This window comes from Babylonia areolata, chromosome 16 (genome assembly GCF_041734735.1).
Source record: "Babylonia areolata isolate BAREFJ2019XMU chromosome 16, ASM4173473v1, whole genome shotgun sequence".
NCBI lineage: Eukaryota > Metazoa > Mollusca > Gastropoda > Neogastropoda > Buccinidae > Babylonia > Babylonia areolata.
In genome coordinates this window covers 1,503,193-1,527,500 of record NC_134891.1, presented here as the reverse complement: position 1 = coordinate 1,527,500, position 24,308 = coordinate 1,503,193, and the positions used below count along the sequence as shown (strand labels likewise).

Genomic DNA, 24,308 nt, shown 5'->3' with positions numbered 1-24,308 from the left:
TGACGCCACTGTGGCACTGTTTGATGTGACGTTGCTGTGACTGTTACAGGCGCCCTGGATGAAGGTCAAGGCCGACGGGATCCAGGTGGACGCTGCAGCGGTGATTGACAGCAGTGGGTCGGCGCCACCCACCATGCAGCAGAATGGCCTGGACAACCCTGCAGGAGGTCATCTGTCTTGTTGACGCTGTCTTCTGTTTGTGTTGATGCTGTCTCTTCTGTTTTGTTCATGTTGACACTGTCTCTTCTGTTCATGTTGACGCTGTCTTGTTCATGTTGACGCTGTCTTCTGTTCGTGTTGATGCTGTCTCTTCTGTCTTGTTCATGTTGACACTGTCTCTTCTGTCTTGTTCATGTTGACGCTGTCTTCTGTTCGTGTTGATGCTGTCTCTTCTGTCTTGTTCATGTTGACACTGTCTCTTCTGTCTTGTTCATGTTGACACTGTCTTGTTCATGTTGCTGCTGTCTTCTGTTTATGATGTTGTTGTCTTCTGTTCATGTTGACGCTGTCTTCTGTTTTTCTGTTCATGTTGACGCTGTCTTCTGTCTTGTTCATGTTGACGCAGTCTTCTGTGTCTTCAGTTCATGTTGACGCTGTCTTCTGTTCATGTTGACGCTGTCTTCTGTTCGTGTTGATGCTGTCTTCTGTTTTTCTGTTCATGTTGACACTTTCTTCTGTCTTGTTCATGATGACGCGGTCTTCTGTTCATGTTGAAGCTGTCTTCTGTTCATGTTGATGCTGTCTTCTGTTCGTGTTGATGCTGTCTTCTGTCTTGTTCATGTTGACGCTGTCTTCTGTTCATGTTGATGCTGTCTTCTGTTCGTGTTGATGCTATCTTCTGTCTTGTTCATGTTGACACTGTCTTCTGTTCATGTTGAAGCTGTCTTCTGTTCATGTTGAAGCTGTCTTCTGTTCATGTTGATGCTGTCTTCTGTTCGTGTTGATGCTATCTTCTGTCTTGTTCATGTTGACACTGTCTTCTGTTCATGTTGACGCTGTCTTGTTCATGTTGACACTGTCTTTTGTCTTGTTCATGTTGACACTGTCTTTTGTCTTGTTCATGTTGACACAATTAATATTTCAGTTCACGCTGAGACTATCTCTGTTGTTCATGTCCTCTGCCTTGTTCATGTTGTGGAGTGTTTACCACAGGGTAAAAGTGTGGAATGTTTACCACAGGGTAAGAGTGTGGAGTGTTTGCCACTTGGTAAGAGTGTGGAGTGTTTACCACAGGGTAATAGTGTGGAGTGTTTACCACAGGGTAAGAGTGTGGAGTGTTTGCCACTTGGTAAGAGTGTGGAGTGTTTGCCACTTGGTAAGAGTGTGTAATGCTTACCACAGGGTAAGAGTGTGGAGTGTTTACCACAGGGTAAGAGTGTGGAGTGTTTACCATAGGGTAAGAGTGTGGAGTGGTAAGAGTGTGGAGTGTTTGCCACTTGGTAAGAGTGTGGAGTGTTTACCACAGGGTAAGAGTGTGGAGTGTTTACCACAGGGTAAGAGTGTGGAGTGTTGACTAGGCTCAGGAGACGCTGACCTTTGCACTCACTGTGCAGGAGGGTCTGGTGGTGGCAGTGCGGCAGCTGGAGGTCAAGGTCGCTACACGGCCCTGGTTGGCCCCGCCCCCCAGTACGGGTCACTGTACCTGCCGCACGAGTACGGGGGCAATGGGGGGGAGGGAGGAGGAGCGTCTGTGGACTCGCGCTGTTCCCCACATGTGAGATAATCAGGATGCTACCTTCACTAATGATAATAATGATAATAACAGGAATAAGGACAATAGTATTGATAGTAATGATAATGGTAATGATGATAATAATAATTATGATATAGAATTTTAATGATGATGATGACATTGATGATGATCATAATGATAAATAATAATAATGATGATACTACTACTACATATAATTGTAAGAAGACGACGAAGAATATAATGAACACTTTTCAGCGCTTTTTCTAAAACAGAGCTCAAAGCACTTTACATGTTTAAAAAGTCATTGTCTATGAAAACCTCAGTTTCGTGCAGTTTTGTTGGTCTGGACATATTGTTTTTTTCTGTTCCTTTCAAGTTTTAAAATGCATCAGACCGTGTTTCAGTGTGTCGGGCAATGAGATAGGGGGGTCAGAGAGAAATTGAAGCTCTGTATTTGTGTGTGCACATGTCATTTTTTCTTTTTTCTGAAACTGTTTTGTCGATCAGGAAATGATGTGATGGCAGGACTTTGAAACCTGTCAGAAATGATTGTTTTAATAATGTTTGCCTAAATCAGGATCACAGCTGCGTTTTTTTTTTTTTTTTTTTTGTGTGTGTGTGTGTGTGTGATACGGTAAGCTTGGCTACATTTGTTTTATTTTTCTTTCACCTTAGCTGGTGCCTTGGACCTCCTGTTCCCTGTCACTCTGCTCTGTATTTTGCTCACAGCTGTTGCTGGTACTTTTGGCAAACATTCATTTTTAGATAAAAGTATAAGAATGAAAGAAAGATAGAAAAAGACCCAAGTACAAATAGAGAAGAAAAAAAAACAGCAACAACAACCAAAAAAAAAAAAACCCGAAGAGAGAGGCAAAAAGAAGCACAGATAAAAAAAAAATGTAAAAAAACCAACAAAACCAAACAAACGAACGGACCAACACAAACAAAATCAAAAATACAGAAATTGCACATGAATTGCAAGTATATCATTCTATCCTCCACCTCCTCCATCACCCCCCTTCCCCTCCCGACCCCCCTCCCTTCCCCCTTCACGACATAGATGGAGATAACTTGTGCACACCAAATGCTTAGTTTACTGTCTGCACTGATTGATTCACAGTCTCCAACACAATTCGGTTTCACTTCAGTTTCCAGTGGATGTCACAGTTTATTGACTTATCCATATACACTGCACCCCACTTGCTTAATTAAAAAAAGATATTGTTTTCGTAACAGATTTACTAACATATGGAATGAACTCTCACCTCATCTGAAACAAGCACCATCTCTAATTAGTTCAAGAATCATCTTGACAATTCCTCAAAATTCTCAACCATTTTTTTTTAAATTTTGATGAAATAGGAACCTTGACCTAATCCCATGGTACAAAACAATGAAGGGTACTGTGCAAAAAAGCTTCACAACTGTGTTTTTCCTATTGTGTCACTGCTACTACTACTCCTACTGCTACTGCTGCTGCTGCTGCTGCTACTGCTACGACTACTACTCTGCTACTACTACCACCACCACCACTACTACTACTTCTACAGCTGCTGCTACTACCACTACGACTACTACTACTACTACTAGCACTCGTGAATCAGTCTGTATCTTTATGTATATAGAGCACAGACTGAAGCTGTGCTCACAAATCAGCTAACTGGAATCATGTCTGTTCCGTTACTTTTAACTGTGACGGACAAATGAACCGTCTCTTCTCCATGTCAAAATCCCATGTCGATTGAACCCAGGATCTCACAACTCTGTCGTCTTTCGGGCATCAGATTTGAATGTTTTAAACTCTGGAAGGTTTTTAAACTTTGAGTGGAAAGCTTGAAGCAGGGACTAGTTTTTATTGTACTTTTTTTTTTTTTTTACCCTGGATTTAAAGTAGATGCCAACGTGGCGATAGCCTCAGTGGTCAGCGAGGCTCTAAACGCCATAATTTGATTTGTCTTTCAGGCCCGGCACTCGGGAGGCAGAGGGGGCGGCGTGATAGAACTGGAGGCCACCGACGTCCGAATCGACGGACAGCTGCTCTGCGAGGGTCGTCCGGGCTCGGGGCCGAGGGCGGGGGGCGGAGCAGGGGGCAGCATCCTGGTCCACAGCCGGAACTTCCGGGGTGACGGGACGCTGTCGGTGAGGGGAGGCGCAGTTCCACAGGCGGCGGCCACCTGTCGGGGCGGGGGTGGGGGAGGGGGGCGGGTGGCGGTGTACTTCTCCAACAGGTACTTTGACGGCAGAGTGCTGTCCCATGGAGGGGGCGGCGGCCACGAGTGTGGCGGCTCAGGCACCGTGGTCTGGCGCGACGTGGATGAGGAGGGGTTTGAACTGGTGGTGGACAACAAAGACCAGTGTCAGCCCCTCCAGCCGGCCATCGACTTCGGCATCCTGTCCGACACGCACCGCGGGGAGCACAGCTTCCATACCTGGCTCTACGACCCCGCTGGGGGTCACAGTCACGAGTTCAAGGCCGTGACCATCGCTGGCAGTGCTCAGATGGCGTTGCATCGTCGCAACATTGACACCTTCACTCAGACCATGCTGATTCATAAAACATGTAGGTGTAGGGGTGCGTGTGTGGTTGGTGTGTGTGTGTGTGTGCACATGATTGTGCATGTGAAAGTTTATTTGTATGATTGTATCCAGTTCAACAGCGACATGGGGAGGAGATGAACTCTTGTCAGTCATCTTACAGTGGACATGTTTCTGTAACATGTATCAACTTAATGCTAATTCATGGCACAGATAGATGATTTACTCAGAGCGGCAAACTAGTCTAAAACAACGCACACAAAACACACACACACACACACACACACAAAACACACACACACACACACAAAACACTCATTCACAAAACACACATACACAAAGCACACACACACATGCACACACACACACACACACACACACACACACACAAACACACACACACACACACAAAACACACACACACACACACACACACAAAACACTCATACACAAAACACACATACACAAAACACACACACACACACAAAACACACACACACAAACAAACACATATATGCACACACACAAACACCTCCATGGCGGGTTAAAAATGGTTATACACGTAAAAGCCCACTTGCGTATATGCGAGTGAACGTGGGAGTTGCAGCCCACGAACACAGAAGTCACTCTCCAGTTCTCACAACCCAGTGTACGAACAGGGACAATGACTTGAGCACATGATTTGGCGATAATGATATATGATAGTCAGTCGTGTCCCGATTATGACCCTGAGAACAGCAGAGGAGGCAACTGCTGTCCTGACTGCCTGGGCTAGAATTGGATTACAGTGGAGAGTGTCTTGCCCAAGTTACATCCCCACTCTCTCACCAAGGGGGTTTAATGACTGGCAGTAATGATCATAAAATTTTGTACTTACATGGCGCACACTCCCCATATAATGGGCTCTAAGCGTCTCCATGTAATGTAATGTATTGCATTGCATTCGGTTGTATTGCATCGATTCACATTTTATTGCATCATGTATTGCAATGCATTGTATGATATTGCATTGTAATGCATTACATTGGATGATGTTGCATTGTATGATATACTGTGTTGCATCGTATTGCGATGTGTTGCATTTTATTGGATTGCATTGCAGTGCATTGTATGGTATTGCATTGCAATGCGTAGTATGATGGGGTGTTGCGTTGCATATACCGTATGGCAATGCATTGCATCATATTGCAATGCATTGTTTGATATTGCATTGCACTGTATTGCACGGTATTGCACCATGACTGACTGTGGGCGTGTCCCCCAGTGGGCGACAAGAGTGGCTGGCTACACCTGGGCCCCCAGCAGGAGCTGACGGTGGAGCTTGCCCGCGACTCCCCAGAGCTGCAGTTCAGCGTGCGGTCCTACCCGGGGGGGCTGATGCGGGCAGACAGCACGCTGACGGTGCATGACGTCACCCTGGACATTCAGGGTGTGCTCACCGGGGTGGACCACCTGGTGATTGCACCTCACGGCGACGTCATCCTCAGGTGAGGAACCCGAGCCGCTCACCTTGCGGGAGTCGGCGTTTGTGGGGTTTTTTGTGTTTTTTTTGTTTTTTTTGTTAATGTAGTGATTTGATGATTTCAAACTGATGCTTTTTGGGGGGGAGGTGTGTGTATACTGATTGGTCAGTGTTGGCATTACCAGTGAGAGACCTCTCACGTACTTGCGCGCGCACACTCACACAGACTAACATACTCAGACTTACACTCATTCACATACACACACACGTACACAAACACACGCACGCACTCACACACACACGCACACACACACTCATGCACGCACACATGCATGCATGCATACTCACTTAAAAAAAATATGTACAAAACGTGCACACACACCGCCACAGACACACGCACATCTATTTTCATTTAGCACACATGCCCACCATGACACAGACACACAGACAGACACACATCTATTTTCATTTAGCACACATGCCCACCTTGACACAGACACACAGACAGACACACGCCTATTTTCATTCAACACACATCCCACCATGACACACACACACACACACACACACAATCTATTTTCATTCAACACACATGCCCACCATCACACACACACACACACACACACACACACACATCTATTTTCATTCAGCACACATGCCCACCATCACACACACACACACACACACACACACACACACACACACACACACACACACACCTATTTTCATTCAACACACATGCCCACCATGACACAGACACACACACACACACTATAACACAGACAGACAGATGCACACACAGAGACACACTCACACTCAGTCACACACACACACTCCCCCTCCCCCTCACACACACAACCCCCTACCCCCTGCTCCCCCACCTACCCTCCCACCCTACACACACACACCCAGCAAAGAGAGAAAAGCCCTGACCACACACTGTAACCTCTCCCTGCAGACCCTACGGCAACGCCTCCAACCAGCTGACGACGGAGGTTCGGTTCGGGACGATCCAGGTGCAGGGAGGGGGGAGGCTGAGGGTGGAGAGCGAGGAGCGCGGCATGCGGCTGTTGGGCCAGCGGTTACAGGTGGACAGCGGGGGGAGGGTGGAGGTGGACATTCTGGATATGGAGGTGGGGGAGCTGGTGCTGCAAGACTTTGGCATCATCACCGCTACAGGAAAGGTGTGTGTATGTAGGATCGTCATCCTCAGCGACCTTGATTGTGTACAGGAAAGGTGTGTGTATATATGTAGGATAGTAGCAATGACTTTGGCATCGTCACTGCTACAGGAAAGGTGTGTGTATGTATGTAGGATAGTAGCAATGACTTTGGCATCGTCACCCCTGTAGGAAAGGTGTGTGTATGTATGTAGGATAGTAGCAATGACTTTGGCATCGTCACCCCTGTAGGAAAGGTGTGTGTATGTATGTAGGATAGTAGCAATGACTTTGGTATCGTCACCCCTGTAGGAAAGGTGTGTGAATGTATGTAGGATAGTAGCAATGACTTTGGCATCGTCACCCCTGTAGGAAAGGTGTGTGTATATATGTAAGATAGTAGCAGTGACAGTGGCATCGTCACCACCACTAGAAAGTATGTATATGTATAATAATAATCATGATAATCATAATCATAATAATTATTAGTATCTGTATAGCACTAAATCTTGTGCAGAGACCAATCAAAGTGCTTTCACACCAGTCAGTCACATGCATGCATAACTCTAAACTGGGGGGAAAAAAACTGAAAACAAGGAAGAGGCAGGCAAGGGAGGCTATTTTGGGAAGAGGTAGGTTTTAAGGCCAGACTTGAGAGAACTGAGTGCGGAGACCTGACGAAGCGAAAGAGGAAGTTCATTCCAGATACAAGGTCCAGAGACAGAGAAAGAGCGGCGGCCAACAGTGGAGTGTTTGAATCTGGGTATGCGTAAACAGAGTGGGTCTGAAGCCGATCGTAGAGAGTGAAAAGGGGTGTAGATGTGAAGGCAGCTGCATAGTTATGTAGGATAGTCATTCTCACAGACTGGCATTGTCATTGCTGCTGGAAAGGTGTGTATGTGTGTGTATGATAGTCATGTCCAATGATTATAGACCATCAGAACAGCCGAGGAGGCAACTGCTGTTCCTATTATCTTGGCTAGAATTTAATCGTGGTGGAGAGTGTCTTGCCCAAGTTACATTCCAACTCTCTCGGCCAAGAGGGTTTTAGGACAGTCTGGGTGTTGCAGTTGGGATGGTTCCCAAAGGCCAGCTAGCCCTCAAGGCTGCAGCACTAAGAGCCAGTGCAGTTTTGTCTCCTAGTTTGAGTGTCATAGTCCTTCACAAAAGACTAAGCTGTAAATGTATTCCATTTCCTATGGAGAAACCATTGATGATTCAGATTTGGTGCATGAACTGTAAGGTGCCTGGGTCAAAGTTGATGAAAAAAGTGTGGCTTTTTAGTCTGTAAAATAATAGTAAATGATAATGTGAAGAAACCCAATTCATGAAAAATAATCATTTCGGTCTCTTTTGCACTGCTGTGTCCCCCCTTAACAGGTTGCAAGAAAAAAAGTGTGGCCGAAAAGTCCGTAAAATAGGGTAATTGTTAGTGTGAGTGACGGCGCACAGTGACACAGGACTGACGGTGTGTTGCAGTCCATAAAATAGGGTAATTGTTAGTGTGAGTGACGGCGCACAGTGACACAGGACTGACAGTGTGTTGCAGTCCATAAAATAGGGTAATTGTTAGTGTGAGTGACGGCACTCAGTGACACAGGACTGACAGTGTGTTGCAGTCCATAAAATAGGGTAATTGTTAGTGTGAGTGACGGCGCACAGTGACACAGGACTGACAGTGTGTTGCAGTCCATAAAATAGGGTAATTGTTAGCGTGAGTGACGGTGCACAGTGACACAGGACTGACGGTGTGTTGCAGTCCATAAAATAGGGTAATTGTTAACGTGAGTGACGGTGCACAGTGACACAGGACTGACAGTGTGTTGCAGTCCGTAAAATAGGGTAATTGTTAGTGTGAGTGACGGTGCACAGTGACACAGGACTGACAGTGTGTTGCAGTCCATAAAATAGGGTAATTGTTAACGTGAGTGACGGTGCACAGTGACACAGGACTGACAGTGTGTTGCAGTCCATAAAATAGGGTAATTGTTAGCGTGAGTGACGGTGCACAGTGACACAGGACTGACAGTGTGTTGCAGTCCATAAAATAGGGTAATTGTCAGCGTGAGTGATGGCGCACAGTGACACAGGACTGACGGTGTGTTGCAGTCCATAAAATAGGGTAATTGTTAGTGTGAGTGACAGCGCATAGTGACACAGGACTGACGGTGTGTTGCAGTCCATAAAATAGGGTAATTGTTAGTGTGAGTGATGGTGCACAGTGACACAGGACTGATGGTGTGTTGCAGTCCATAAAATAGGGTAATTGTTAGTGTGAGTGACAGCGCATAGTGACACAGGACTGACGGTGTGTTGCAGTCCATAAAATAGGGTAATTGTTAGTGTGAGTGACGGTGCACAGTGACACAGGACTGACGGTGTGTTGCAGTCCTTAAAATAGGGTAATTGTTAGCGTGAGTGACGGCGCACAGTGACACAGGACTGACGGTGTGTTGCAGTCCACGAGAGGCCACGAGGGGCTGGGGGAGTATGGTGGGGGGGCGGGGCACGGGGGCCAGGGGGGCGTGGGGAGGGACAGCCAGAAGGGAGGGCTGTACTACGATGGAGTGACTCGCCCCTCCCTGGCCGGCAGTGCTGCCCGTAAGGACCAGGTGCTGGTGTCTGGCGGAGGTTACATCAACATCACGGCCACCACCACACGGCTGGACGGTATGGAGGGCGTGTCGGGGGCTGGGTGGTGTTGGTGTTGTGTGTGTGTGTGTGTGTGTGTGTGTGTGTGTGGAGGGGGAGTGTGCAAGATTGTGTGGGAGATGGGTGTTTGTGTGTGTGGAGGGGGAGTGTGGGAGATTGTGTGTGTGTGTGTGTGTGTGTGTGTCTGTGGAGGGGGAGTGTGGGAGATTGTGTGTGTGTGTGGGGGGGGGGGGCAGGGGGGGAAGGGGAGTGTGGGAGATTGTGTGTGTGTGTGTGTGTGGAGGGGGAGTGTGGGAGATTGTGTGTGTGTGTGTGTGTGGAGGGATGAGGGTGTGGGAGATGGGTGTGTGTGTGTGGAGGGGGAGTGTGGGAGATTGTGTGTGTGTGTGTGGAGGGGGTAGTGTGTGGGAGATGGGTGTGTGTGTGTGTGGAGGGGGAGTGTGGGAGATGGGTGTGTGTGGAGGGGGAGTGTGGGAGATTGTGTGTGTGTGTGGAGGGGGTAGTGTGTGGGAGATTGTGTGTGTGTGTGGGGAGGGGGGTGGTGGTGGTGGTGGTGAGTGTCTGTGTTTGTAATTGTGGTGGGGGAAGTATGTGGGAGTGTGTGTGTTGTGATTGTGTGTGTGAGTGAGTGTGTACCTTCTGCTCTGCCTACATCTTATTGACTGATGTGCTTCTTCAACTTCTGCTCTGTGTGGGTGTGTTAGCTTGCATGTTTGTGCATGCCCTTGCTTGTTTGCGTATAGGATGTCTTATTTGAATGCGTGTATGTTTATGTACACATAACTCCGATTGAACTACGGTATATCGTACTTGAATGCGTGTATATCTATGTACATTTACTCTGATTGAAAACACCTTGAACTTCCTGTTTGCAGGGTGTGAGCGTCAGTCTGCACCATGACGATGATAGTGACGACATTGCTGTTTCAGGTGTGATCGAGGCGGACGGGTCGGGGGGCAGAGGAGGGGCAGGAGGGGGCAGTGGAGGGGGCATACTGCTGACCACAGGTGCTCTGTACGGCAAGGGCACGGTGCGGGCCAATGGGGGAACAGGTGAGGCAGGTGACCGTCATGGTGGTGTGCAGCCGACGTTATGTTGAAGATGATGGCAGAAACACCTTTTAGAGTTGCTATTCTTTCTTTGTTTCTTTCAGTGCAGTACGATACAGTATTGTCGTAATGAATTAAAAGTAGTATTCAGTAGTATGTTGTGCACGTTACAGGTGGCGCCAGTGTGGGTGGAGGTGGGGGAGGGCGGCTGGCGGTGTATTACAGCAGCGAGGAGTTCACAGGCCACATGCAGTGTGTGGGGGGGAAGTCCTCAGCGGCGGTTGGAGGACCGGGCACTGTGTACGTGGAGCATGTCGCCCACAGCAAGAAACTGTTCGTCACTAACGTCGGGGGCACTCCCCGAACTGTGAGTCTGTGGGGGAGGAGGGGGCTGGGGAGGCTGGAGGTAGGGGGTGGGGTGTGGGGGGGGAGGTTGGGGTGGGGGGTGGTTGTGTGGTGTGGTGTGGTATGTGTGTGTGTGTGTGTGTGTGATGTGATGGTAGTGTTGTGTGGTGTGTGTGTTTCAGTGTTTGTGTGTGTGTGTGTGTTTGGGGGGTGGGGATGGGTTGGGGTGTGCATTTGTCCGTCTTGTTTTTGAATAGTTTCTTTTATGAGTCATATTGTGTGTGTATGTCTGTGTTTGGGGGGATGCATTTGTGCATTTGTATTTTTTTTATTTGTCTTTTGTGAGTGATATTGTATGTAGTGTGTGTGTGTAAGTGTGTGCATGCATGTGTGTGTGTGTATGTGCGAGTGTGCATGCATTTGTGCATATATATATTTTTTGTATTTTCTTTTGTGAGTGATAATGTATGTATGTGTGAGTGTGTGTGTGCATGTGTGTATGCGTGCATGTGCATGTGTGTGTATTCATGCCCAAACTGTCCCACACCTACCTGTGTGTGCAGTGTGTGTGTGTGTATTCATGTCCAAACTGTCCCACCATTACCAGTGTGTGCAATGTGTGTGTATTCATGTCCAAACTGCCTCCCACCATTACCAGTGTGTGCAATGTGTGTGTATTCATGTCCAAACTGCCCCACACCTACCAGTGTGCACAATGTGTGTGTATTCATGTCCAAACTGTCCCACACCTACCAGTGTGTGCAATGTGTGTGTATTCATGTCCAAACTGTCCCACACCTACCAGTGTGTGCAATGTGTGTGTATTCATGTCCAAACTGTCCCACACCTACCAGTGTGTGCAATGTGTGTGTATTCATGTCCAAACTGTCCCACCATTACCAGTGTGTGCAATGTGTGTGTATTCATGTCCAAACTGCCCCACACCTACCAGTGTGTGCAATGTGTGTGTATTCATGTCCAAACTGTCCCACACCTATCAGTGTGTGCAATGTGTGTGTATTCATGTCCAAACTGTCCCACACCTACCAGTGTGTGCAGTGTGTGTGTATTCATGTCCAAACTGTCCCACACCTACCAGTGTGTGTATTCATGTCCAAACTGTCCCACACCTATCAGTGTGTGCAATGTGTGTGTATTCATGTCCAAACTGTCCCACACCTACCAGTGTGTGCAATGTGTGTGTATTCATGTCCAAACTGTCCCACCATTACCAGTGTGTGCACAATGTGTGTGTATTCATGTCCAAACTGTCCCACACCTACCAGTGTGTATTCATGTCCAAACTGTCCCACACCTACCAGTGTGTGTATTCATGTCCAAACTGTCCCACACCTACCAGTGTGTGTATTAATGCCCAAACTGTCCCACACCTACCAGTGTGTGCAATGTATGTGTGTGTGTATTCACGTCCAAACTGTCCCACACCTACCAGTGTGTGCACAACGTGTGTGTCCCCCAGGCGGTGATCCCGGAGTACAGCGGGGACAGCGTCATGCGGCAGGACGGGGGACGCGCCTGGCTGACCATACCTGACGACTACACCTTGCACCTGGACGAGCTCCACCTGACACACGGGGCCCACCTGGCGCTGCAGCCCAACGACAACCACAACCGCGACTTCCTGTTGACCGTTGGCGCCTTGGTGGGAACGGAGGACATCCATGACAGGTAAGGGGTGGGTGGTGGTGGTGGTGGTGGTGGTGGGTGGGGAGATGTTGTGTTGTGTTGTTCAGCATTTATGTAAGGATATCGGTGCTGACTATCCTTTTCTTTTCGGGCATTTTTTTTTTCTCGTGAACAATTCTTACCTTTTTTTTTTTGGTGCTGCATTTCTTCTTCTTTTTTTTTTTTTTTTTTTTGATGATGTATCGTATTACAGTGTGATGGATCAGAGTTACTTTATCAGATTTTGTGGCAATGGTGACCATAGACATTGTTCTGGTTTGAAACTGGGCAATAAAGACACACTGTTGTTGAGCCAACATGACAGTAATCAGTGCTGGTGTCACCATGGCAGTAATCAGTGCTGGTGTCACCATGGCAGTAATCAGTGCTGGTGACACCATGACAGTAATCAGTGCTGGTGTCACCTACATGACAGTAATCAGTGCTGGTGTCACCATGACAGTAATCAGTGCTGGTGTCACCAACATGACAGTAATCAGTGCTGGTGTCACCAACATGACAGTAATCAGTGCTGGTGTCACCATGACAGTAATCAGTTCTGGTGTCACCATGACAGTAATCAGTGCTGGTGTCACCATGGCAGTAATCAGTGCTGGTGACACCATGACAGTAATCAGTGCTGGTGTCACCAACATGACAGTAATCAGTGCTGGTGTCACCATGACAGTAATCAGTGCTGGTGTCACCTACATGACAGTAATCAGTGCTGGTGTCACCATGACAGTAATCAGTGCTGGTGTCACCATGACAGTAATCAGTGCTGGTGTCACCAACATGACAGTAATCAGTGCTGGTGTCACCATGGCAGTAATCAGTGCTGGTGTCACCATGACAGTAATCAGTGCTGGTGTCACCATGACAGTAATCAGTGCTGGTGTCACCTACATGACAGTTATCAGTGCTGGTGACACCATGACAGTAATCAGTGCTGGTGCCACCATGACAGTAATCAGTGCTGGTGTCACCATGACATAAATCAGTGCTGGTGTCACCTACATGACAGTAATCAGTGCTGGTGTCACCAACATGACAGTAATCAGTGCTGGTGTCACCTACATGACAGTAATCAGTGCTGGTGTCACCATGACAGTAATCAGTGCTTGTGTCACCTGCATCACAGTAATCAGTGCTGGTGTCACCATGACAGTAATCAGTGCTGGTGTCACCATGACAGTAATCAGTGCTGGTGTCACCTACATGACAGTAATCAGGTGACACCTACATTACATTAACTCTCTCCATACGAACGGCGAAAGAGACGACGCTAAGAGCATTTCAGCCCAATTACCATCATCAAAATATTGCAAGCAGAAGGCTCTTGTACTGAAGAGGTGAATGTTGACAAAGAATACCACAATTCTGATGACGGAAGCTAAAGGTTGGGTCATTCAGACACCCACTGGACATCCGAGGGGTCTGTGTAGAGGAGAAGAGAGGACTGGCTGTACTGAGTGAGTTAATGGGTGCTGTTTGCACCAGCATGACAGTAATGTGACTCTGACATGACAGTAGCGTTACATGACAGTAACAATGACATCAACATGACATGAACATGACAGTAACACCACACCAACATGACAAAGATATCGCACCCACATGGCAGTAACGTGACACCAAATGACAGTGATGTAACATGACAGTAACACAATGCCAACACGACACCACCATGACACCAAACATGGCAGTAACCCAACATGACAGCAACATGACACCGACGTGACAGCAGTGTAACATGACAGTGACATGACACCAACATTTTTGTAACCCTGGTGGTGACCCCAGGTCCCAGGTGGGCAGCCTTCACCTGGCCAACAACCACCACGTCACCGTCTCCCAGGCAGACCTCTACATCCCCCTCAGCTTCCACGTCTACCTGGGCGGCCGCTTGGACCTGCCCTCCCGGGTCAAGCTGTACAACCTCGACTGTTCCATTAACGGAACCCTAGGGGGGGTGCAGCACCTCACCATGGTCGGCTCCACGCTCACCCTGCACGACGCCGCGCGGTCCGTGGGGAGCAGCGTGATGGGTCAGTTCCAGTTCCTGTCGTTGGACCTTGTCTCCAGGGCCACGCTCAACATGACCGGGCCTGACCGCTACCGGCTGATGTCAGGGGAGATCACTGTGGGCCCCGGTAGCAGGATCAAGGGGAAGCAAGTGAGGCTGGAGGGGAGCGAGGTGTCCGTGGCTGAGGGTGGCGCTGTTGATCTGAGCTCTTCTGGGTCTGTCGCTTCGGGAAGAGGTAAGGGAGTGGGGTGGGGCTGGTGAATGTCAGGGTGTTTGGTGGGTTGGGTGTGGTGAGAAGAGGTGGGAAAGGGAGAGAGAGAGAGTGTGTGTGTGTTTGTGTGTGAGTATATGGTATGTGTTTGCATGGTGTCAGTGTATGTATATTTGTATGTGTGTGCATGAATGTGTGTGTGTGTGTGTATGTCTGTATGTTTGTGGTGTGTTTGCTAGGTGTGTGTGTGTGTGTGTGTGTGTGTGTGTGTGCGTGCGTGTGTGGTATGTACTAGTGTATGTGTGTGTGTTTGTATATATTTGATATTACTTGATTTATATTGAAATGGTAATTATTCTTCAAAATGGGTGAATATCTAGACAGATTTTAATAGAAACAGGGTATGACTGTGTTTGGGATGCTCAGTTCTTCTTAGAGAGGGAATCTTTTTGCAAGAATGTCAACATTGCTTTGAGAGATGGAGACATGCTCTAGAGGCGAGTAATAAATGTTTGTTTTAATGGAATTTCAAAACTGTATTTGGTGTCAAATGCCTGATAATTACGTTATTAGCTTTTTCAAATTTCAAAGTTATAATCATAAGCTGGAAATAGAAACAGGGAGACTCAAAGGCATACCACGAGAGTTATGGTTTTGTAAGGTTTGTAACATGTCTGTGACTGGGGATGAGTTCCATTTTATAATGGAATGTCCAAATTATGATCAGTTGCGAAATAGATATGTTCCCAGAAAATATTTGTCTCCAAAATCTGTTTTTAATTTTTATGATATGCTCAAAGGAGGCAAAAAAGTCATTTTAGCTGTAAGTAAATTGATTAAATTTGCAGATGTTGCTTAGGTACACTTTTGGGGTTAAACGACATTTGTGTTTTCTCAACTTGTATGTGACACCGTTGTATATTTGGGAATGTTTGTTCTGGGCATGAAAACATTATTTTGTAGTAATCCTCCATACTTCAATAGGATTGAAAGAATAATTAAAACCTGAAACTTTAAACTTGTGCTGTGTGTACCTCATGTCTGTGTGCATGTGTGTGAATGCTGTATGTGTGTGTATGTGTGTACGCTGTATGTGTGTGCACGCTGTATGTGTGTGTGTGTGTACGCTGTATGTGTGTGCACGCTGTATGTGTGTGTGTGTGTACGCTGTATGTGTGTGTGTGTGGTGCAGGCTATGCTGGTGCAAATGCTGGAGCCAGTCATGCAGGGGAAGGAGGCACCACGGGAGATGCTACCACTGCCGGCTCTGTGTACGGTGACTTCCGTCGCCCGGCGACTGTGGGGTCCGGGGGTCGCTTGACTCGACCTGGTGGCGCCCTTCAGATCGAGGCGGACAACGTGACGGTCAGAGGTCAATTGTTGGCAAAGTGAGTCAGCGTTTGTGTTTTCCCCCCACGTCCAATCAAGTCCACATTTCTGTTTTCTCCTTGTCCTGTTTAGTCCACGTTCCCCTTCCTCCCACCCCCCATGTCAGTAAGCCCTTTTGTTGCTCTGTGTTAAAGTTAAGTCCATGATTCTGTTTTTCCTTGCCATGTGCAGTTTCAGTTATTCTGGTGTAGTTTAATGCCATTCCTGCCTTGTGAAAAAAACAGAAAGGCAATCACTTATTGTTTGGCTGATCTTACAAGTGCTAGTTTGTTTTATCTCTGCCTTTTTCTTTCTCATAACAGTTCATAATGAGCATCCCTACAGGGTAAGTTTATAGCGTATTCCTCGCACAAACTGAGTAGTTTTGCTGTATGTGTATCATTTCAAGATTCCCTCTCTCTTTAACTTTTTTTAAAACTCCGTATTGCAGGGTCCCTTGACTTTCCCCACAGATGACCCATTTGTAGGGGTGAGAAATAAAATCACCAAAAAACAATTGTTAGAATTTATGAACTGAGAACTTCAGAACTGATCAGTAAGATAACAAGTTAGTTGGGGACAAAATATAAAACTTCCTCCCTTCTTATGCTGTCATACAGTGAGATGATGAAAGTATCTGTATTTTTTGTTTGAAATTTGCACATACACTGATGACTTGTAAACGAATCCAGGAAAGCACAAAGATTTTGAAACAGATTAAATTCAGAGCGTTAAGCAGTCACTATAGAGCCCGTTCGTCTAATCCTGTTGTCTGCCTTGCTTTAAACAGTATTTTATTTGGAACATGTCACAGTACAACACAGATATCGATGAACAGGACAACAAGAAAATCTTATATAAAGTCCTGTCCGTCACATGTACATACTGAATATGTGATGGATATCATCATAACTAGAAGACGTGAACATACATGAGTTTTGAACAAAATTAAGCTGAGATATAAATAAAGTGAAGAAAATGAATAAAAAAAACGAATGGTGGAGGAAGAAGTCAAGAGAGAGAACGAGAAGCATCAACGCTGGGGCACAAGCACAGCAACACTTAACTTGGCCGACAAACAAAGCGGCGAGGGCCAACCGTCCCGCGAAAAAAAAAAAAAAAAGGCAAGCACGCCATCAACTGCCTTGTGACTGAGAAGAGACTGGGTCAGACGTCATTGTTGACACGCTCTGTTCACGTGAACCAGTCACTGCGAAAATAACTCTCCTGCTCACCAGCACAGCAGCACACACTGCATTTTTCGGTCGCAGTGGAGAGTGGACAGGTCAGTTAAGATATTCTTAGCTCACAACATCATGATGGAAATTAGGCGCCACTCCTAGAATGGAAAGGTCAGTTAAGATATTCTTAGCTCACAACGTCATCATGGAAATTAGGCGCCACTCCTAGAATGGAAAAGTCAGTTAAGATATTCTTAGCTCACAACGTCATCATGGAAATTAGGCGCCACTCCTAGAATGGAAAAGTCAGTTAAGATATTCTTAGCTCACAACGTCATTATGGAAATTAGGCGCCACTCCTAGAATGGAAAGGTCAGTTAAGATATTCTTAGCTCACAACGCCATCATGGAAATTAGGCGCCACTCCTAGAATGGAAAGGTCAGTTAAGATATTCTTAGCTCACAACGTCAAAACAATTTTTGAGAATTTGATTTGGCCACAATTGCTCATCCTTGAAAGTTAAAGATAACCAGTCAATGTGTTGACCAGTTAAGATAACCAGTCGATGTGTTGACCAGTTTAAAGATAAACCAGTCGATGTGTTGACCAGTTTAGTCATTCATTGTTCACCCTCTGCATTTCTCTCTCTGTCTCTCTGTCACTCTGTCTCCCTCTCTCTCATTGTCTCCCTTTCACTGTCTCTTTCTCTGTCTCTCTGTCTCCCTCTCTCCCGTTTTCTCCCTTCTGCTGTCTCTTTCTCTGTCTCTCTGTCTCCCTCTCTCTCATTGTCTCCCTTTCACTGTCTCTTTCTCTGTCTCTCTGTCTCCCTCTCTCTCATTGTCTCCCTTTCACTGTCTCTTTCTCTGTCTGTTTCCTCTTCCTCTTTCCATTCCTTAATCGGCTCCTTGGTTGTTGAGGGAGTTAGGGTGCTCTGAGGGTGCAGTGGTTCCATGTCGTGGTTCTCTTTGTTCACAGCCAGCAGAACAGCTGGGTACTGTGTGTCGCCATTCTGAGAACTTGTCAGTTTCACTTTCACTTTCAAGGATGGCATCAGACCATGTGGACTGATTCATATACACTACGCCACATCTGCATAAATTTTTTTAAAAATCTAATGCTTGATCTTTGTATGAACACGTCATACTGTTCAGCCTGCTCTAAGTTTATGAGCGACAGAAACAAGTAACGAAGAAAGGTTAAAGTTCACCTGACATGTGTGTTGGTCGACAGTGGTGAAGCGGCCAGGTACCACAGTGGCACCAACACAGGAGGGGCGTCAGGGGGCAGTGTTCAAATCGTCGCTCAAAACCTGCACCTTGCAGGTAAGTTGTGGGAGCGTTGCTGTGTGAGGGAGGAGAGGTCGGGAGGGGGGCATGGGGGGAGGAGTGGGGGGGGGGGGGGGGGGTTGAATGGAGAGGAGGTGGAGGATGAGGAGTGGGGTATAATTTAGATCTTTGCTCATAATCCACAAGTCTCATGCAAGGTTTGAGGGTGTTGCTTTTTTTTTTTTTTTTTTTTTTTTTTTTTTGTAGTGACTACACAAGGTAATGCTTTTGTTTTAAAAATTCACCAAGAAAGACAAAACCCACCACCACCACCACCACCACCAGCACAAAAAGCAATCAAATACACCACCACCACCACAGTGTCCCAGTCCAAAGTTTCAGACACTGGCCACTTTCTGGCCTTTCAGTGGAACAGTGTGTGCTTTTTTTCCCCCTGATATTTCCTTTTTTTAAAATAATAAATTCTTTTAATTTTTGTATCACAATGTAGGAAAAGGCAATGCTAAATGGTACAGATATATCAAATCAAGATGCATAAAAAAAACCAAACCCCAAAACCCAAGAAAGATACAGGACATACACAGGGAGTATGCTGCAGAATTTTATGTCACTGCCAAGTGTATATACAGTTCATCTGTGCCTCAGAAAAATATTGTAAACTTTAAAAGGACACAATGAAATAAAGTCCTATGATTCATGAGTATAACAGTCACCGCTGTTGTCATCAGCATCGAGGACCTTTTCTATTTAAAAAAGTAATCGTTCCTCTTCCCTCTGTTCTTCATTGTGGTAAACTGTTCAAGGAGGACAACTGTTCAAGGAGGACAACTCTGTGCAGGTTCCGTCCAGGTGAACGGAGGAAGCGGGTCGTCGTATGGTGGTGGGGGAGGGGGGGGACTGGTGGCCCTCATCTATGTTGACGGCAGCGTGCATGGTCATGTGACGGCAGACGGAGGGACGTCGTCCACTCACAACGCTGGAGCTGCAGGAATCGTCTACCTTGAAAGAGGGGATACGTTGATGGCGTACAAAGAGGTGAACAGTTTGAACAAACAGTAAACGCAGTGCAAATACCCATGTACATGGACAGTGAATGCAGTGTTTATAAACAGCATACCATGTTTAACAGCAAGTGAGGAGCAGATATTCCATTATTTCTTTCATTTCTTTAATTTACCGTCTTTTCACTTTCAGTGATATTAGATGTCGTGTGTTTGTGTGTGAGATTGGGGTAAGGGGATGGGGGTTGAAGGGGATATACAGAGAAAAGATAAACTAGAACAATGGAATCAACAAATCATAAATATCTGTAACAGCAATTAACATCATAAACTGCAATAGAAATTAAAACTGATTATTGGAAAGGTCGCATCATAGAAACACTCCTATTGGACTGTATTGCAGGGATTCAGCATGTTCAATCAAAAGTAACTGGTTGGACATTATTTATTTTATGTTTTGTTCTGAGAATTTTCTAACTTTACATGACTTTGGATGTAACCTGTTAATAATTTGACACAAAATATGATTTCGTTTGATTTGTTTACCACATACACAATAAACGTTTTTGCTAAACTTTGTCTTGAAAGCGTTCAGTCTTATACAGGACACCAAAGAGGTTACTATTCTATGATAGTACAATGGGAAATCCATCATTTTGCATTGGGTGATTTCAGTTGTAAGCTCCTTGTCCTTTTGGTGTGAAATCCTGTCATCAGCACTTGCCTGACATCTGTTCCATATTGAAACAGATTGTTTGATAACTATTTCAAATGAATTCTCTTTTCTTTGTGCACCCTTTTTTGCTGCTTTGTCGGCCATTTCCTGTCCTTTTATACCAACATAAAATGGTACCCAGCAAAATTCTGTGGTTGTGCCTTTGGCTGATAGAATGTGCAGTAGATAATATATTTCATGCACTTGTGTGCATGTGGTTGTGATTGCTAGTGAGAAGTCATGCACATTTGGTTTGTGTAATCTATGATTTATGCATGTGGGGGTGTGTGTTTGGTTTGGGTTTTTTTTGTTTTTTTGTGTGTGTACATGAGAACTGATGCATGTGAGTGTATATGTTTGTATGTGTATGTGGGAATTCATTTATGTGTGTGTGTGTGTGTGTGTGTGGAGAAAATTCATGCATATGGGTGTATGTGTTTATGCATATAGAGAATTCACACGTGTTTGTGTGGGTGTGTATAGATAATTCATGCATGTGCGTGTATGTGTTTGTGCATATAAAGAATTCATGCATGTTGGTGTGTGTGTGTGGGTGTGTTTAGAGAGTCATACATGTGGGTGAATGTGCTTGTGTGTATCTAGAGAACTCAAGCATGTGTGTGAAAGTAGAGCTGTACTGACAGTAGTTGTGATTGACCCCCAGGTCAGGGTCACACAGTCAGGGTCATCGCCACAGAAGACACGCCTGGTCGTCCCTGACGACGAGATCCTTGCGGAGATCCACGAACTTGCCATGCAGGGTTCTCCGGATGTGGGCTTTGTCCCTCGACAGTCTTCCACAACGCCCATGATCATCCGGATCGGCATGGTAACCGGCAGTGTCACGGCAACAGTGACTGTGGACAGTGGGGTGGAACTGTCCGTCCTGACGCAGACCAGCATCCATTCAGACACGGCAGCTCTGAACAGCACTGTTTTTGTGGCAGCAGGAGGAATGCTGGACCTACCAGAGGCTTTGGTCATCGAGAAAGGCACACGGCTGGAACTCTGCGGGGGGCTGTCGGCGAAAACAAGAGACATCGACGTACAGGAGGGCGGAGTGTTTAAACTGGCTTTCCCAGCCCTGACAGGAACCCGGCAGGACACCTCCGCCCAGGGAGTGGTGTCTCTTCATTCGCTGAAAACCCGGCGTGGGGGGCTGGAGGCGTCGTCACGCTGTGGCAGCACTGGCTCCATGACCATGCACTTGACCTTCCTGAACAGAACGGAGGACTTCTCCACTCCCAGTGGCGTCACCATCTCCTCCGGAGTCCAGGAAATTGACATTGAACCGACAGGAAGCCCGCTGCCCAACGTGACGTGCGTCTGGGAAGATTCTCTCCGTCTGCTCAAAAGCCAGCAGTGCGAGCTTCCCCCTGGTGAGCACATTTTCACAGACCTCGTTCTGGAGACAGGCGCCAGACTCATCCTGCAAGGAGACGATACGGGCACGGAGACCACCCTGATTCATGCCGACTCCGTGGAAGTGAAGGCTGGAGCCATCATCACGGGGGTGGGCAGTGGAAACCAGAACACGGGGGATGGGGCCGCCACCTCCAGTGCGATGGGCGGGTCTTATGGGGGCACAGGGGCAGGTAACCCGGTGGGGCAGTACGCTGTGTTTGGAAACATGACGAGTCCCCAGAAGTACGGAGGCAGTGGTTACCAGGCAACAGAATCCAGCGGAAGGGGAGGGGGCCAGCTGCGCCTGGAAGTCAGTGGGCAGACCAGGATTGACGGGGTCGTCGACGTCAGCGGAGACGGAGGTAGGACTTCCTTTTGTAACTCTTGTCTTTTTGTCTGTGGTGTTGCTTTGACGGAGGTAAAACTTCCCTTTGTCACCCTCTGTTTTTTTGTTTTTTTGTCTGTGGTGTTGCTTTGACGGAGGTAAAACTTCCCTTTGTCACCCTCTATTTTTTTGTCTGTGGTGTTGCTTTGACAGAGGTAAAACTTCCCTTTGTAGCCCTCTATTTTTTTTGTCTGGGGTTTGCTTTCAGAACTCTGTGTTAACAGTGTACGGTCGTAACAAAATGCATTATCCTTTACATTTCCCTTTTTTCTAGAATGAGTTTTTGCCCCCATTGTCTTAATCTAATAACAAACCATTTATGACCTCACATGCAAGGTAAGGTCTGTGCTGGCAGTTAAGTTTCTCATTGTTTTATTGCTTTGTGGGCAAAGAAAAGCCTTAGCACCAGCAGTGACATTGTTTCATTGCACTGTGAACAAAGAAAGGCCATAGCATCAACAGTGACATTGTTGCATTGCACTGTGAACAAAGAAAAGCCTTAGCACCAGCAGTGACATTGTTTCATTGCACTGTGAACAAAGAAAAGCCTTAGCACCAGCAGTGACATTGTTTCATTGCACTGTGAACAAAGAAAGGCCATAGCATCAACAGTGACATTGTTGCATTGCACTGTGAACAAAGAAAAGGCCATAGCATCAGCAGTGACATTGTTGCATTGCACTGTGAACAAAGAAAAGGCCATAGCATCAGCAGTGACATTGTTGCATTGCACTGTGAACAAAGAAAAGGCCATAGCATCAGCAGTGACATTGTTGCATTGCACTGTCAACAAAGAAAAGCCATAGCACCAGCAGTGACATTGTTTTGTTGCCTTTTGAGCAAAGAAAGGCCGTAGCACCAGCAGTGACATTGTTTTGTTGCCTTTTGAGCAAAGAAAGGCCGTAGCACCAGCAGTGACATTGTTTTGTTGCATTGTGAACAAAGAAAGGCCATAGCACCAGCAGTGACATTGTTTTGTTGCATTGTGAACAAAGAAAAGCCATAGCACCAGCAGTGACATTGTTTCATTGCATTGTGAACAAAGAAAGGCCATAGAACCAGCAGTGACATTGTTTCATTGCATTGTGAACAAAGAAAGGCCTTAGAACCAGCAGTGACATTGTTTCGTTGCATTGTGAACAAAGAAAGGCCTTAGAACCAGCAGTGACATTGTTTCATTGCATTGTGAACAAAGAAAGGCCTTAGAACCAGCAGTGACATTGTTTCATTGCATTGTGAACAAAGAAAGGCCACAGCACCAGCTTGTCTAAGAAGTGATGTCGTTTCAATTCTTACTGGGTGGTATGCGGAGAGTTGTTTGTTTATGTTGTACACGCCACAGACACATTCATCATGAAGGTAAACTGTCCTCTGTCGTCCCGATGCAGGTGGCAGCGGTGGCAGCTTGTTCCTGGAGACGAAGAAGCTGATTGGTCGAGGCAGTCTGAAGGCCAAGGGAGGAGCAGGGGGTGGGGGAGGAGGTCGCATCGCCGTCGTCATTCCTGACAACGGCCACTTCAACTACGCAGGCTCCATGGATGCCCAGGGAGGGAAGCTGGGCGGACAGACAGCGGCCTCAGGTAGTGTGCTGATGCTTGTTTTGAATGTCAGTGAACCTTGTAGGAGGCACTGGGGCAGAATGGGTTATGGACTTGTGATCCAGTGTTCACCAGTGATCAGGGTTCCAGGCCCTGTTTCACCATGGTGTTGTGTGCTTGGGAAAGGCATTTTACTCTGAATTTGCTCACCACACCCAGGTGTGAATGGGTACGTGACTTGGGGTCAGGGAAGGTTTAAACAGCAGAAGTAGAGGAAAGGCATTTTACTGTTTTTCCTCACCGCACCCAGGTGTGAATGGGTATGTGACTTGGGGTCAGGGAAGGTTTAAACAGCAGAAGTAGAGGAAAGGCATTTTACTGTTTTTCCTCACCACACCCAGGTGTGAATGGGTACGTGACTTGGGGTCAGGGAAGGTTTAATCAGCAGAAGTAGAGGAAAGGCATTTTACTGTTTTTCCTCACCACACCCATGTGTTGGTGGATACCTGACTTCAGTTTGGGAAAGTTAAACAGTGGAAGATGAGGATTGGGCCCAGCCTTCCTATGCTGAGCCCTGGACACAGTGGATATGAATTCACTGCCTTCCAA

At 46.6% G+C, this 24,308-nt stretch overlaps 1 protein-coding gene across 1 annotated transcript in view; it reads left to right on the top strand.

The window, feature by feature from the left end:
* Positions 1 to 24,308, top strand: part of LOC143291065 (uncharacterized) — a 265,716-nt gene that overhangs the window by 102,671 nt on the left and 138,737 nt on the right. Inside the window, 15 exon segments of the mRNA XM_076600654.1 lie at positions 50 to 167; positions 1,554 to 1,714; positions 3,656 to 4,253; positions 5,493 to 5,715; positions 6,649 to 6,874; positions 9,310 to 9,520; positions 10,433 to 10,555; positions 10,726 to 10,919; positions 12,378 to 12,586; positions 14,387 to 14,844; positions 16,013 to 16,208; positions 18,601 to 18,692; positions 19,495 to 19,691; positions 21,037 to 22,138; positions 23,550 to 23,741. Coding sequence (XP_076456769.1) covers positions 50 to 167; positions 1,554 to 1,714; positions 3,656 to 4,253; positions 5,493 to 5,715; positions 6,649 to 6,874; positions 9,310 to 9,520; positions 10,433 to 10,555; positions 10,726 to 10,919; positions 12,378 to 12,586; positions 14,387 to 14,844; positions 16,013 to 16,208; positions 18,601 to 18,692; positions 19,495 to 19,691; positions 21,037 to 22,138; positions 23,550 to 23,741 — 4,300 coding nt within the window.